Source organism: Scardinius erythrophthalmus (genome assembly GCF_964197995.2).
Source record: "Scardinius erythrophthalmus genome assembly, chromosome: 16".
In the NCBI taxonomy this organism is placed as follows: Eukaryota; Metazoa; Chordata; class Actinopteri; order Cypriniformes; family Leuciscidae; genus Scardinius; species Scardinius erythrophthalmus.
In genome coordinates, this window is record NC_138236.1 from 8257142 (window position 1) to 8272906 (window position 15765).

Consider the following 15765-nt stretch of genomic DNA (forward strand, 5'->3'; position numbering starts at 1 on the left):
CTGTTGAACACAAAAGAAGATATTTTGAAGAATGTCGGTAATCATAGCCTTTGACTTCCATAGTAGGGAACAAAAAAATACTATGGAAGTCAATGGGTGCCGTCAACTGTTCGATTACCGACATTCTTCAAAATATCTTCTTTTGTGTTCAGAATTCATACTGGTTTGGAACAACATGAGAGTGAGTAGCCTAAATGATGTCCGAATTTTCATTTTTGGGTTAACTATCCGTTTAACTTGATATTTTACGGATCAGAGGAATATTTCTTGCTTTATGTGCGAGAGGTTGCGAGTTTGAGTCTATGAATGGATTAAAGATATGTATAAATTTTTTATTTAATTATAAATTTTTTATTTAATTTTTAATAAATGTTATTCTTTGTTTAAAAAAAGAATTGCAAAGAACTATAATAGTGGCATATGTGGTTGATTTTTTTTTATTTTTTATATTGTACAATTCTGAGGAATATTTCTAACTTTAAGTGTGAATGATTATAAGTTTGCGTTTCGAAATTGATTGAATAATTTGCATACATTTTTAAATAAATTTATTAATTTATTATTCATTTTATTTTCATACATTTTTATTTTTTTATTTAAAAAAAGTTTCAAATTTTTTTTTTAAGTTAAATTTTTTTTTTCATTAATTTTTTCTTTAAAGTAGATTAGAATTTCATCAGTTTGTCAGTAGGTGTTTTAATAATAGTGGCGTATTTGGTTGCATTGTATTTTCTGTTTCACTGGAATGATGGAATGATGAGGAGATGTTGTCTGGCTTGTAGGGAAGATAATACTTTTTAAGGTCTGGAAAGGAAATGCCCTCAGATATAATTTTTTCAGCAAACATGATGAGAAGATCCCACGATTTCAGATTTTTAAGGGTGAGGTAATGGCAACATCCCTGGTTCCGGCATTATGCCCTGATTGCAGACCTTGGACTCCGCTGAGAGAGCCCACCCACCCATGCCCACCCTCCTCCCCCTATCACCCTGCTCCCCTTCTCTCTTCCTCTGCATCGCTGCATGTCTGACTCTTCACATGGACCTCCTAGTGGTCCTGTGACCTGCTGCTGCTTGTCCACTGCATCGCATTAATATACATGTCTGTCGTTTCACTCGTTTATCCTGGTTCAGAAAGATGAGAGGGTGAGTGGGTGAGCTCCTTGTGCCAGATCTCACCAACCAATGAAGGGTTGACCGTAAAACACAGGATAAACATCTGAGATGCAACGTCTCACTGCTGCCTGTAGGTGGCGTAACACTTGGCTAACATGTCTGCGGCATGGGTAGATGTAGATCTAACACGGACGTCGTTCTCTTCTGTGGGATAACCATAACACATCTCTCCTCTCGTTTCAATTATCCTAATGTGTCTTAAACAATGAAAAAAAAATTTTTTTTAGAAAAGAATAGCTATTTCTCTCATAACAAGTATATCTGAGCTCTTCGCTCATATTATGTTCTCTACATTTAATTGTTCAGTCTCAAAAACTCTCAATAAGCATAACATCTACATAAAATTTGTGTTGCCTTCAATTCCAGCTTGTATGCATCAATTAGATCAAAGTAAAAGCAAATCAAAGCTCTACTGTTTATTCATGGTTTCATACTCCTTTTTTAACACGTTGGAGGTGTTAAACAAAAGTGTTTTTAGGACATGAGCTCAGGAGTTTTTGCCGAAAAAGAACAGAAATAATTATTTAAAAACAAAGTTTACTCTTCAAAAAATCTTGTAATAAAAAATCATGCACATGTCTTATATGCTATATTCCATGTCTTTTAAAGCCATATGATTGATGACTTTGTAATGAACAGATGAATGTTACATGAAATAAATTTGAACAGATAAAACAGCATACAAGTTTGAAACACCATAAGTTTGAGTAAATAATGACAGAATTTATTTATCTCCCTTTAAGTGTAGTACACAGTGAAAGTATGTATATTTTTTGCTTTAGACATAAAAACCTAAAGTCTTTAAAGGGCTGTAGATATACACCTACAATGTTTATGCTTGAATAAAGCAAAAAAAGTGAGCACTTCTCACAACTGAAGGGTCTTATGCAAAGGGCCCTTTCCCTGCCCCTCTGTCTGTCTGTCCCTGTCTCTTTCTTCCTTAGTCTCTATCTCTCTCTTTCTCTCTTTCTAAATGGAAATGATATGTATGAGGTATATAATCCTCTCCATGCCCCCACCCCTTAGAAAACCATGAGCAGATACACCTGGGAGTGTAAGACCAAAGAGGAGCCCGGCTGTGAGGTAAGACTTACAACCCAAAGGCCCTGTCCAAAGTCACAGCAGCTGTCCCTTCATTGTGCTATTATCCTGTCAATTAAACTGTAGTGACCAATGCTGGCCATCCCTACCTTCGTCATCATCGGGACCCCAAACCCATTTTGCTACAGTATGGTCCATTTAAAGTCTTAAAGAGATAGTTCAACCAAAAATGAAAGTTTTATCATCATTTTCTCACCCTGATGTCATTCCAAATGTGCTGTTGGGCTTCAAAAATGACAGTTCCATAAAAGTTGTCCATGTTGTGTTGCATATTTGAGTTTCATAAGTTTTCAAAAGTTTCATATTTTATTCATTTTGACAGCAAAGGTTAAGTGAAAGATTTTTAGAGAACAACCATGGAAGAAACAAAGGTTTGGAACAACATGGGGGTGAGTAAAATATTTTTTGAGTGAACTGTCCCTTTAAAGAACACAATAGTATGTTCACTATAGAAATAGACGGTCACAATTTACACTTTCAACTATTAAAAATAATAGTCCATTAGTGGAAATCACATCTGTGGGTGTATATAGTGTTTCAGCTAGAGTCGTCTGCAGAAATATAATATGCCAGTATCAGATCGAGAACGAGATAAATTCTCAAAATCCTTTCAAACACTCTGTGACCTTCAGACAATATAGGACACTGAAATTGATTGTCTCTTCCGCCCACATGGAGGCTTGGAGCTCATCACCGGAGAGAGAAAAACTCCTGTAAATGAAATGCATGCCATGAAACGAGGAATCTCTCAAGACAAGGAGGGAAGGAGGGGGGCCAAAACAGTCAGGCTTCTTTATTACCATCAGCTCAGAGCTTCTGCTCCGCAGATCGATATCCGCTTGAGTAAAGTAGCCCGGCTCTAGCTAGCAGCCAAACCAGCCTGTATTTCTCTCTCTCCATCTCTCTCCACACATGCACACAGACCTAAAGCCTCTGGGAGGGTCTGTGACTTGACAGATGTTTTGGCATTTAATAGACCATATATAAACTAGAGCGGAAAGGTCAGATAAGTGAAGTTGTAGCTAAATATTTGAAGCTGAGATTTTGACTTGACTTAAAGGAACAGTTCACCCAAACATTTTATTTATTGTGTTGTTCCAAACATTTTGTTTCCTCTGGGTAACACAAAAGGAGATCCATACAAATCTTTAATTCACATCATCTGAAGGCGCTGTGTAAGTAACAGAGCGAAATTTAAAGGGATAGTTCTGCCATCATTTACTCACCCTCATGTCGTTCCAAACCCATATGACTTTCTTTCTTCTGTGGAACACAAAAGACGATATTTGGAAGAATGTTGGTAGACAAACAGTTTTGTTTCCCACTGACTTCCATTATGTTTTTTGACCATACAATGGAAGTCAATGGGAGCCGACAATCTCCACAATACATTCTTTAGTGTTCCACAGAAGAAAGAAAGTCATAGAGGTTTGGAATGACAGTAGTAAATTACGACGAAATTTTAATTTTTGGTTGGATTATCCCTTTATTTTTTTATGCGCTTGTAATCTCTCTTCTGCTCAAATCTCATTCCAAATAAGGCTCAGCAAAACGTCACACCAGGTTTAATGTAAATTACATTAAATGGTATTGGTTCTAATGTGTCTTATAACCAGTTGTAATGTGCCAAATTTGAATATGCACATATTTAAATCAATCAAATGAAACTCTAGAGCTATACAGCATAATATGATATTTTACATTTCAGTCTGTTTTTACACAAAAACTGATGCAAATGACTTCAAAAGACTTATATAGCTCACAATTGTGGAATATAGCTCACAATTGTGATGCTTTATAATGGGTTGATGGCAGAATTTCAAGTCTTGTCATAAAGACATGTAGAATTTTCATTTTGAGGGGGATTGTCCCTTTAAGACTACACATGGACCATGCTAGTGCACCTATGAAGCTGGATCTGTTCAACCAATCAATGCAGTTTTGACCTCTATCCTCAGCATTTTCCAGATCAAAATGTATACAGTGAAATATTTTACTTAATTTATAGAATATGAGTGTGTGGACCCACTGCTCTATTCCCATGTGTCCTCTGACCCTCTGTCCACTCAGTTTTGTGCTATAGTGAAGCCACAACTACAGTGTCCCTTCCTTGCTCCCGGCTCGTCATCTTAGTGTCCCTCCTCAACGTTTCGCCTTTTACCTCAACTGACCCTCATTCAGAGAATCCACAATTGAATGTGAATGCTTATTTACCAGGTTTTTTTTCATTAGAAATGTTCTCAACAGCTCTGTTCCAAAACCTATAACAAGCTGCTTTGTGTGTGCTGTTATTCGTGCTTATTAGAGCAGGGGTTCTCGATCTTTTTGGAAGTGTCCCGTTCAAGACCAAACTGTTCAGTTGCATTACCATGAGAAAAAGAATCATGGACGCCCATTTGCACCCAGTGTTCTTTTTGTTTTTAATTGGCATTTTCCAACACAATCGCATGGCAGTTTGTGGCTAAATAGTATGAATTTGTATGATCTCATTCGTTTTAGTTAACTATAACCATTCTTTTCCCCCCATCTTATGTTTTCTCCGGAGTCTTTAAAGGGACATGGTGATGGAAAAAATATGAGATGGGAGGAAATTTTTTTTTTTCAATATTTCAATTTCGTTGTCTCGCAAAAGCTTTGCATTCCCCCTAGAAACTGCGTTCGCTCGCAAACCCTTCGCATTCTCCCGAGAAATTCTGATTACTCAATTATGAGGTTGCATTTTAGTGAAGATAGTATATGCAATGAAGCAGCTCACTAGGTTTTGGAACAGAACTATAATGTGTATATCATTTAAAATACTGTAAAATGGATGTATAAAATACAGAATTTTAGATATTATACACATTATACAAATTAAGGTAGAGTCTAGGTAAGATTCTCCAATTAATCTTAAGATGAAATAGCATTGAAAATACTTCATTCAGAGTAGCAGTACAATTTAAGAACAACATGGAAGCCACCAGTTCTCATCAATACAATAGCTAATGTTGACAGCAAGTATTCATCAGTCATCTCCATCATGGCACATCCAAAGCAGTTCCCTTAAAAGTCTCAAGAGGAATGTAATCCCCCACCCCATCCAACCACAATTAAAAAACACATTTTCTAGTTTCATGCCGACGGAAGAAAGGATGCCGCCTATCCGGTAACCATGGAGGTGGCGTATCCCCACGTCCTGCCCGAAGTTACAATCTAAGTCATCACTGAAAGGGTAAATCTTCATTAGTTGTCTCTACCGAGTTGAAAACGTGACACACCCGTGCCTTAGTCCAGCGACACCAAAGGACCAGGATGCTGCATTAGCTTCAAACTATCTCAGCTCAACCAGTTTCCCTTGAAAAAACATGCCAGGTCTGCTGTAGCTTCACCAGCTACACTGGATTGAGGGTGTCAGTTGTCACTAAAACAGTTTTCATATTTAAGATGATGCCATTTACTTTGAGGATCATTTTCAATGATCAAAGGACGTGCAAGTCTTCTCTCATTCATTAGTTTCAATACTGCGCTAATTAAAGGCCACTAAATGGTTATTCCACAGAGAGAGAGAGAGAGAGAGAGAGAGAGAGAAAGAGAGAGAGAGAGCTTTGCTTTATTGCTTTGGCAGGTGAGCTCCTCTTGCCAGAGCTCTTGTTTCAGTTCAAGGCTTTTCCTGTTCACTGGCGGGACAGGAGTGTGGGATGGGGCTGTATGAGCTTTGATGGGTTTGCATGTATGCATGTGTGTCAGGACGGGTGGATCATACAGCCTCTGCTCTGCCCAGAGGAGAAAACAACCTCAGCCATTGATCGACTGCAATCAATGGATTTATTTGCTACAAGATCTGTTCCTGCAGTGCCATCACACTCCAACTATTTGAATGTGATGCGGATAAATTGTGGATAAATTATAAGTGTTGTGGATAACACTTAAAAATAAGTGTTGTGGATAAATTATCTACTAACTTACATTACTATTTGAATTTATATTTCTTTTGTTTGTGTATTTACACAACTAAATTTATTCACTCTTCCAGATCTGAATGGAAAGTATTATATGCATTTTGTTTCTGGTTTAGCCTACTAGAAATGATTTCTTTATAAAGTATACTAATAAAGGACGGGAGGATACAGTATCTATTTATTTATTTATACACCTGCACATTATTCGATTAAAAACAACAACAATTTTATTAAAATAGTAGGAGACTTTTTTGTCTATTTGTTTACTTAAATAATATAATGACTTTATTATTATATTTTAAACATTATTTTATTAAAGTAGTTGGTGATGTAATAAGCAATAGGATTTATTTATTTATTTATTTAAATCATTTATTAACTTTAAACGCACATTATTCGATAAAAAACAACACATTTATTTAAGTAGAAGGAGAGTTAATGAGCATTATTTATTTATTTATTTATTAGTCCATTTGTTTACTTATAATAATGAATAATTTAATGACTTTACAATTGCACATTATTAAATTTAAAACAATTTTATTAAAGTAGTTGTAGATGTAATGAGCAGTAGGATTTATTTATTTATTTATTTTAATAATTTATTAACTTAACACTTATATAATTGCACATTATTCAATTTAAAACAATTTTATTAAATTAGTTGGAGACTAAAGTAGTTGCACATTATCCAATAAAAAAAGTTTTATTAAAGTAGCATAATGTTATGAACGATTATGTTTTTTTATGATTATTTATTTATTTATTTATTTATTTAATCATTTATTTATTTTAATCATTTAAAAGATTACAATTGCACATTATTCACTAATTCTATTAACATGGGACTATCTTTCTCAGGATGATCCTAATGCCCAGAACAAGCTGGAGGACCCCGTGAAGGCCCCCCCACCCAAAGAGGACGAGTCGCTGAACATCCAGAACTCGCTCACCCCTAAGCACGAGAACAATAAAGTGCTGGGCGAGGAGAACTCTTCGGAGGTAAACTCGCTGCAGAACAACATGATGTAGAACAGAAAAAAAAAAAAACCTCCACGCAACCACGTCCACGATCACTCATAGCATTGAACAGCAGATGGTACGAGCAGCCACACCCACCACACCATCACCACATGACAGAACACTTTAAAAAACCCGCCCCTCGAACCCACTCAGTCTCCGCCTCCTGCCCCGCCCCTTGTTGCAGTCTTTTTGCCCCTGTAGTCGACCCGCCCCTGACTCAGCCCTTATATATACACTCACCTACCCCTGCCTAACTGAATTACGGCATGCGTTGGTGTATATTGTAAAAAAGAAGAAAAAAGTAAAACATATTTGGGGTTTAAAATATAAAACGTTGTCATAAAAGAAAACGCTACTGAGAGGTTTTGATGTTTGTCTGACTAATTCAGTGAGTATGTATAAATATATGGAAAAAATGCTTGGATTGATATAAAGAAAAAAACACAATGTGTCTTTGTTTTGATGTGATTTCTAATCCTTTGATGTACTTGTTTTATTTTGTACTTTTTTGGGAATATAAACTACGAAGATAAAAAAATCTGACAGTTGTTGAAATAAACCTTTTTAACACTAAAGTCCTTGTCCCTGTGTGGTCCTAGCCTGTGTTCTTCCCCAGCCAGATGCTGTCTTGCACTCATTATCTCTTGCTTTGCTTGATATTGCGCATGGCTTTTTATTACCTCAATGCCCTGAAGTCTGCATCAGTTTAGACCTTCACACTGACAATGTTGTGCAGAAGCCGCTAAGCCAATCATAAGGTGGGTGACCCAAAATCATACACATATTTCTGCTATTTCACTGACAAATATGAATTTAAAAGGTGTTAGGGATCATCGTAATCTGAACCATATTAGACAAATCATATCTCTTTTGGTATACACTCAAAAGTTTTAGCTTTACCTTTGCTTAATATAAAGTTAAGTTAATATAAATATAATATAAAGTATAAATATAATATAAAATATATTATATTAACTTTATATAAATATAAAGTTAATATAAATTTGTATATTATATATATATATATATATATATATATATATATATATATATAATTTTTTTCTCACAAGAATTAGTTTTAGAAATAGAGTTCGGACCCCTGTTGAAGACCCTTGATTTAAAACAGTCAAAACCTGAGGTTTGGAAAAATTGGCTGTTATGATGAATGGGCCTGATCTGTAGTTACACCAGATGTGTAAAGAGTACCTAAAAAAAAACATACTTAAGTAAAAGTACAGGTATCTTACAGCAAAAATGGCATTACAAGTTGAAAGTCACCAGCTCCAATACGACTTGAGTAAAAGTCTTAGATTTGACAGTACTTAGGTATTTTACTCATACTGAATGTACACTCACCTAAAGGATTATTAGGAACACCATACTAATACTGTGTTTGACCCCCTTTCGCCTTCAGAACTGCCTTAATTCTATGTGGCATTGATTCAACAAGGTGCTGAAATCATTCTTTGGAAATGTTGGCCCATATTGATAGGATAGCATCTTGCAGTTGATGGAGATTTGTGGGATGCACATCCAGGGCACGAAGCTCCCGTTCCACCACATCCCAAAGATGCTCTATTGGGTTGAGATCTGGTGACTGTGGGGGCCATTTTAGTACAGTGAACTCATTGTCATGTTCAAGAAACCAATTTGAAATGATTCGAGCTTTGTGACATGGTGCATTATCCTGCTGGAAGTAGCCATCAGAGGATGGGTACATGGTGGTCATAAAGGGATGGACATGGTCAGAAACAATGCTCAGGTAGGCCGTGGCATTTAAACGATGCCCAATTGGCACTAAGGGGCCTAAAGTGTGCCCAGAAAACATCCTCCACACCATTACACCACCACCACCAGCCTGCACAGTGGTAACAAGGCATGATGGATCCATGTTCTCATTCTGTTTACGCCAAATTCTGACTCTATCATCTGAATGTCTCAACAGAAATCGAGACTCATCAGACCAGGCAACATTTTTCCAGTCTTCAACTGTCCAATTTTGGTGAGCTTGTGCAAATTGTAGCCTCTTTTTCCTATTTGTAGTGGAGATGAGTGGTACCCGGTGGGGTCCTCTGCTGTTGTAGCCCATTCGCCTCAAGGTTGTGCGTGTTGTGGCTTCACAAATGCTTTGCTGCATACCTTGGTTGTAACGAGTGGTTATTTCAGTCAAAGTTGCTCTTCTATCAGCTTGAATCAGTCGGCCCATTCTCCTCTGACCTCTAGCATCAACAAGGCATTTTCGCCCACAGGACTGCCGCATACTGGATGTTTTCCCTTTTCACACCATTCTTTGTAAACCCTAGAAATGGTTGTGCGTGAAAATCCCAGTAACTGAGCAGATTGTGAAATACTCAGACCGGCCCGTCTGGCACCAACAACCATGCCACGCTCAAAATTGCTTAAATCACCTTTCTTTCCCATTCTGACATTCAGTTTGGAGTTCAGGAGATTGTCTTGACCAGGACCACACCCCTAAATGCATTGAAGCAACTGCCATGTGATTGGTTGATTAGATAATTGCATTAATGAGAAATTGAACAGGTGTTCCTAATAATCCTTTAGGTGAGTGTATATAGACTCAAAGATGCACTAGTCCTTAACACCTAAGAGACATGCCAGTGAAAAAGTGAAACAGTGGATTTGTGAGGAGAGCAATACCATTTATTTCCAAAAATCCAAAAACTGAACACCTCAAAATTGCAATAAATTAAGGTGTACACGACAGCCTCTTAAACGTCTACAGACACTCAAGTCTAAGTTAAACTCAAAAAGGACATTAGTAAAACAATATCCTTCTCTTTTACGTAATGGATAAATAAATAATTAATAATTAAATAATAATAATTAAATAGTTAAAGCTGACATGCTGGTTTCGGCCTCATCACCGGTTGCAGTCATGTCCACATCTCATAAATGAAACACCTGCGATTCAGCAACTACCTGCTAAAGCACTCACATTCATGTAAAGTATAGCCTTATTTACAAGTTTGGGTGAGTAAGGTCAAAAACACACAAGATATAGTACACTCAATGCCTTGAGGGATGGTGATATCACTTCTTTTGTAGCAGAAATAAACTGCTGCAGAAAAGTTAGGTACCATGCAAAATGTAAGCATAATTGCATGACTCATCATCACAAATTTATTAGAATAAAGAGTACATACTTATCCAAAAATGTTGAGAGTAGAAAAAAAGTAGAGAGTAAAAGTTGCTAATATCTTTGATACTCAAAAATATACTTAAGTACAGTAACTAATTTCATTGTTTTAAATGCTTTACACCACTGAGTTACACTGAATATACATTGAATATTATCCCTCATAAGAATCTCTCTGTAGTCGGTTGTCAAACTGACACTCCAAGATTCCTTTCTCTGTTAAATGAATCACAGGTTCTTTATTGTGGTTTTCTCTTATGAGTTTTTGACGAGGAGGTTTGTTTCGGCCCTAGAGCAAAGACTCCTTCCCTTAGCCACACTAATAGAGAACAAGTTCAATGCAGCAAATAGGAAGCAGACGCACAGCTGAGGCAATTTTGTCAATTTTGTATATAATATTTAATATTAAATAATATTCATAGATTTTTTTTATATACCTTCGTCTTTATAGTTTTTTATATTTAATATTAAAGAATATTAATGATTTATATATATATATTTTATCTGTGTTTTCAGTAGGCTACCTCAAGGGCCTCTGCTTGGAGTCTTTGTGTGAATCTGCATTATAATGAATAATAGGGACCACTTCATCCTCTCATATACACAGAGAGACACAAGTACCTTTTCAATGCACCACAGATGTCTATGAAATCAGATCCGGGAACATATAGACCCACATACTCACATGAGTCTGGTTATATTGTCTGTGAAGTTCAGAATGTTCAGAGCTCAGCTTAAGAGCACTTTGCTTAGTTTTTGGCCAAATCTGAGTCTGTGGCAGCTCCACTTATTACGGCCTTTTTCCTAATCTAATTCCTGCCTGCTGCCATGACAACAGCATATACACAAGTATCAAAAACAAGGGAGTGTTCACATCGTGTGAGACACACACTAAAAATAAAAATCATCAGTGCCCTGAGGTGTCCCTCAATCTCAGACACAGTGAAAAAGGACACAGTGTTAATGTCCCCAAGGGCTGCTTTCAAGTTGATGTTGAACCAAAACCAACTCAATCTCGCCACCGCTCTCTCTAGCATTCTTTCTTTCTCCTCGCTCTCATTTTTCACTGCTTTCCTTCCCTCCCCTTCCTTTTTCCGCCGTGTTGATCTTCATGCAAATGCAATTCTGGGGGTGTAGTCGTTGAAACACATTCTGATACTGGTCACTCAAGTGGAACGGCATACTGCAAAATACAAAGGAGATTCTACAGTTACCCTCATTTACATACAAGTAGCCTACATACAACTGTAGTAACTGACTTCATACGTCCACTTAAAATGACCTTCGTTTAAAAAATATTGCACAAATGGTCAAGAAGAGTGAAGTTAGATCGGATATCATTTGTTTGCGGATGCCATGTGGTTTGATATCATATATGTAATGTAATGGCATTTCTATAAAGTAAGATCTATACAGAAAGTCTAAAAATTCTTTTGGGGCCACTAAACTGGAAATAGGGTGTACTGTAAAGAATAAGAGGTGCACTACCATCATATGCTATTGTTCTAAAATTTCCTTTCAATTCTCATTTCCTCTTTACACCCAGAAAGCTTCACCTAAATGTGAAGGAAAGCAGTTTTCCAGCTGGCGCATAATTAACTCAGTGTGTCCATTTTAAATGAATCTGTTTTACCCTCTGCAGTCAAATGCTGTATGACAGAGAACATTTCATACTGAGGTGTGGCGACATCCGCCTACACAAACATGGGCACATTCATGCAGAATCCCTGCTTCCCCATTGGCTACAGATACAGTGGAACGATGACATGCAGATCTCAGACAGAGTTCAGCCATTGGCCGTTTGAAATACGAGGACACATGCGCGCACACACACGTTCAGAGCATTGGTTTAGGAGATTTAGATTGTGTGGGTTCATCAGAACATGCTGAACTAATAAGGAATGCTTAAGATTATTAATGAGGCCTTTGGAATGTGGGCTGAGAAGCCTTTATAATGGAAATAGGGATGATAGATTATGGCTCAATAGCTAAAAAATACTCCCCCACAGGGCTGGGGTATCCAGGGCCCCGGTGCAGGTTCTTGCTGTGGGGTGGGGTGAGTGGGGGGGCTCTCCCGCTCGCAGGGCCCCCATAAGACCAGGAGCCCATAGAATCCTTTCGCCCCATTAGTGACGGCCCTGCTCCCACACCCCACGTTTCCCCAAGTGTTTTGTTCTGCTGAGTTTGGCACGTTCTTTTGATGTTGAACAGCACGTGAGGTCTGAAGTAGCAGATGCAGTTGCAGGAACAATCTCACAGATACTAGTTTAGGTCACATTTCACCCTAACATCGAAATAATATAATGCAAGACTAAGTTATTTTCATGACAAAGCTCAGTAAAGAATTCAGTTATTAATATTAATATTATTACCAATATTCTCAGTGGAAAGTAATGCAGTATTGTAAATGTATTGTGAAATGTAACTTTTTTTATTGTTGTTCCTTTAATTAAATTACACCTATATCAAGAGTTAAATTCCCAGGTAATGCATGAAATGATTAGCATCTATACCTTGAATTTATTTATGTGTTTGTTTGTTTGTTTGATAGTTAAATAAATAAATCATAATACATTAAAATTACTGCATTACATTCCACTGAGAATATTGGTAATTATAATACAGTTTTTCTCAGTCGCTTTGGTGCATTTCTCACATCACTATTTACATTTGCACAACAGTTAGTTCAACCTCCACAACATTTAGTCATTTGTGCACATCATAGTAGCAGTTTCTCATTCCTTCCAACAAATTGCAAATGCTTTTGGACATGCATCAATTGCTTTCATACAACTCTCTGCTGTTTTATAACATTATCATTTGCTTATGTCATGTCAGTCAAAATTAACTATACTTGTGAATGCTGAATAGTCATTCCATATAAAACTAATAGTCCTCATTTCATTGCTTGAGTCATTACATACAAAAATTTTGAACTAGTTGTCAAAATCTGTAATTTAAAAAAAAAAAATCCTGAAAAAGTCTCCTAAATTGAACAATTTGCAATTGAGCAAGAGATGATATTCGCTGTGATGTAGATTACTGTAAATTATGTGACCAGACAGAGAGGAACGTCTGGATGTGCATGAATGATTACAGTCCTATGTATGTTGTATGTTCAGTTCCAATACAGTATATAGGCCTACTGCAATATTGCGTACAGTTGTGCACAGCTCTACCCAAAGGGAGTTTATGTTTGTTGTAAATAAGGGTGTATTTTTTCTTTTGCACAATGCTGTGAACAAATTAGAACTGCAAAGAGCATATGCAGTAAAAATGTGAAACATACATATTCAGTGTCTTGTACTCAGTTACCTCATAAATACAGTAATGTTTAACTTAACTGTATCTTTTCAAATGGCTGTGCAAATAGTATTTAGTGCTGTATTGAGCATTTTCAGGTAGTGTCACCAAGATCTGACTTTTATCATTGGAAAACATTTACAGAGTAAACTGTCATAATGAAAACACGACTAAGCCATTTGACTATCTTGTTCATAAACGATGGTGTCACGACTTTTTATTTTGATGACACTGACACTTTCATTGACATAAATACTTGCTTTTGAGGAATGGGCTTTCCATTTTGAGCAAGTGACACGCTTTTGTAGGTTATCAACTAGGTTTTGCAGTTTGCACTAATTGTTTTGAGAACTGCATTAACTGTTGTGCAAATGTAAATAGTGTTATGAGAAATGCACCAAAGCGACTGAGAAAAACTGTAATAACTGAATACATTACAGTAATGAGATTTGTCATGAAAATAAGACGGATGGATGGATGGATGGATGGATGGATGGATGGATGGATGGATGGATGGATGGATGGATGGATGGATGGATGGATGGATGGATGGATGGATGGATGGATGGATAGATAGATAGATAGATAGATAGATAGATAGATAGATAGATAGATAGATAGATAGATAGATAGATAGATAGATAGATAGATTTTCTGAAAGCATAATATAATTTTTAAACAAATCTATAATTTCAATGTATATTTTTATTTATTTTGGTGCCAAATGTGACAGCAGCTAAACTACACACTAGGAAAAATGCTCATGTCTCTAAGGACACATTTTATTAGTATATTAACACATTTCTCTTAGTGTGCCAATGGAAATGTGCTTTGTGCACGTGTCTTTGCCTGTGTTCTCTTTGCAGGGACGAATGACAATTGACGTGCAGCTTCACCTTCCCAAAAAAGCCAAAGTCTTACCCAAGCCCAACCAGCCAGTCCACTATGACGTGTTCCTCTATAAAGTGACTAAATCGCCTGCGAATGGCAGGGTGAAGCACAGGGTGAGATGGAAGGACTGTGATTCTCCCTTCTACAGTCCAGTCAGCACACTCTCACTGCCTGCAATCATCCACAACAAGACCTCGCTAGGACAGGACATGCACACAGTGTTTGCCCTCTGAACAGAGACTCTGACCGGTCACACCAGAGCATGCTTTATTTATCCTCATGGTGCTCGAGCAACACTGTAAAATGGAGACTTTCACACAGACATTCATATTTGCTTAATAAAATGGTGCTCAGACTGTACATTTGAAGCATCAATGGAATGGAATGTGATAAGATAAGTGGTTTCTTTATGTCTTATCTGAAATCAACAAGCATTGGTATAGAGAAACATTCTCAGAAACTTTAGCTAAATGTACTGGCAAGGTTCTCTCAAAGTTATGAGCAATCGTTCTTCCAGTAACGTTAATAAAATATTCGTTCAGTCTGGTCTATGGTCAAATGTTCTCAAAACGTTAGCAAGAAAACATTATTTTTACATCTGTCATGGAACTTTTGTTTTTGGTAACACTTTATTTTTCGATGGTCCACTTTAGACATTCTTTGTAATGTAACTTTGCAACTACATGTCAACTAGCATTCATTAGATTCGACTGTATGCATAATATCTGCTAACACTTTATTTTGATGGTCACTCAACAGACATTCTACTGACTATAAGTAATTTTGTCATATAACAGTAATCATGTCAACATATTCTATTAACACCTAACCCTAACCTAAAGAACAGTCTACTACAGTCTACTAATACTCAAATGAAAGTTAGTTGGCTTGTAGTTGCAAAGTTAGTTAGAGTGTCTAAAGTAGACTATCGAAATAAAGTGTTACCTTTTTCTGAAACATTTTAGTTGGATCTTCATTTAATCTTCAAATACAGAAATGATGTTTTAATAACTTAATTGAAACATTAGCAAACATTCTTAAAACATATTTTTGTTAGCTGTGATGTTCTCATGATGCTAATTAAATGCACTGTAATCCATGAAATACACAGCAAAAGTTTCTCTGAATAAGATGGTTGCTGAGCTAATAAAAATTAACATCTCTTGTGAATTTATCA

General features: G+C 36.6%; 1 protein-coding gene across 6 annotated transcripts in view; it reads left to right on the top strand.

The window, feature by feature from the left end:
- Positions 1 to 7806, top strand: part of cspg5a (chondroitin sulfate proteoglycan 5a) — a 41369-nt gene extending 33563 nt beyond the window's left edge. For 3 of the 6 annotated variants that reach the window (XM_081389599.1, XM_081389596.1, XM_081389597.1), the window contains exons 5-6: positions 2202 to 2258; positions 7076 to 7806. In XM_081389599.1, the coding sequence (XP_081245725.1) occupies positions 2202 to 2258; positions 7076 to 7246 (228 nt within the window). In that variant the 3' untranslated portion in view covers positions 7247 to 7806. The remainder of the gene's footprint in view (positions 1 to 2201; positions 2259 to 7075) is intronic. The other 3 variants (XM_081389598.1, XM_081389600.1, XM_081389601.1) reach the window with 1 other exon arrangement.
- The last annotated feature ends 7959 nt before the right edge of the window (positions 7807 to 15765 follow it).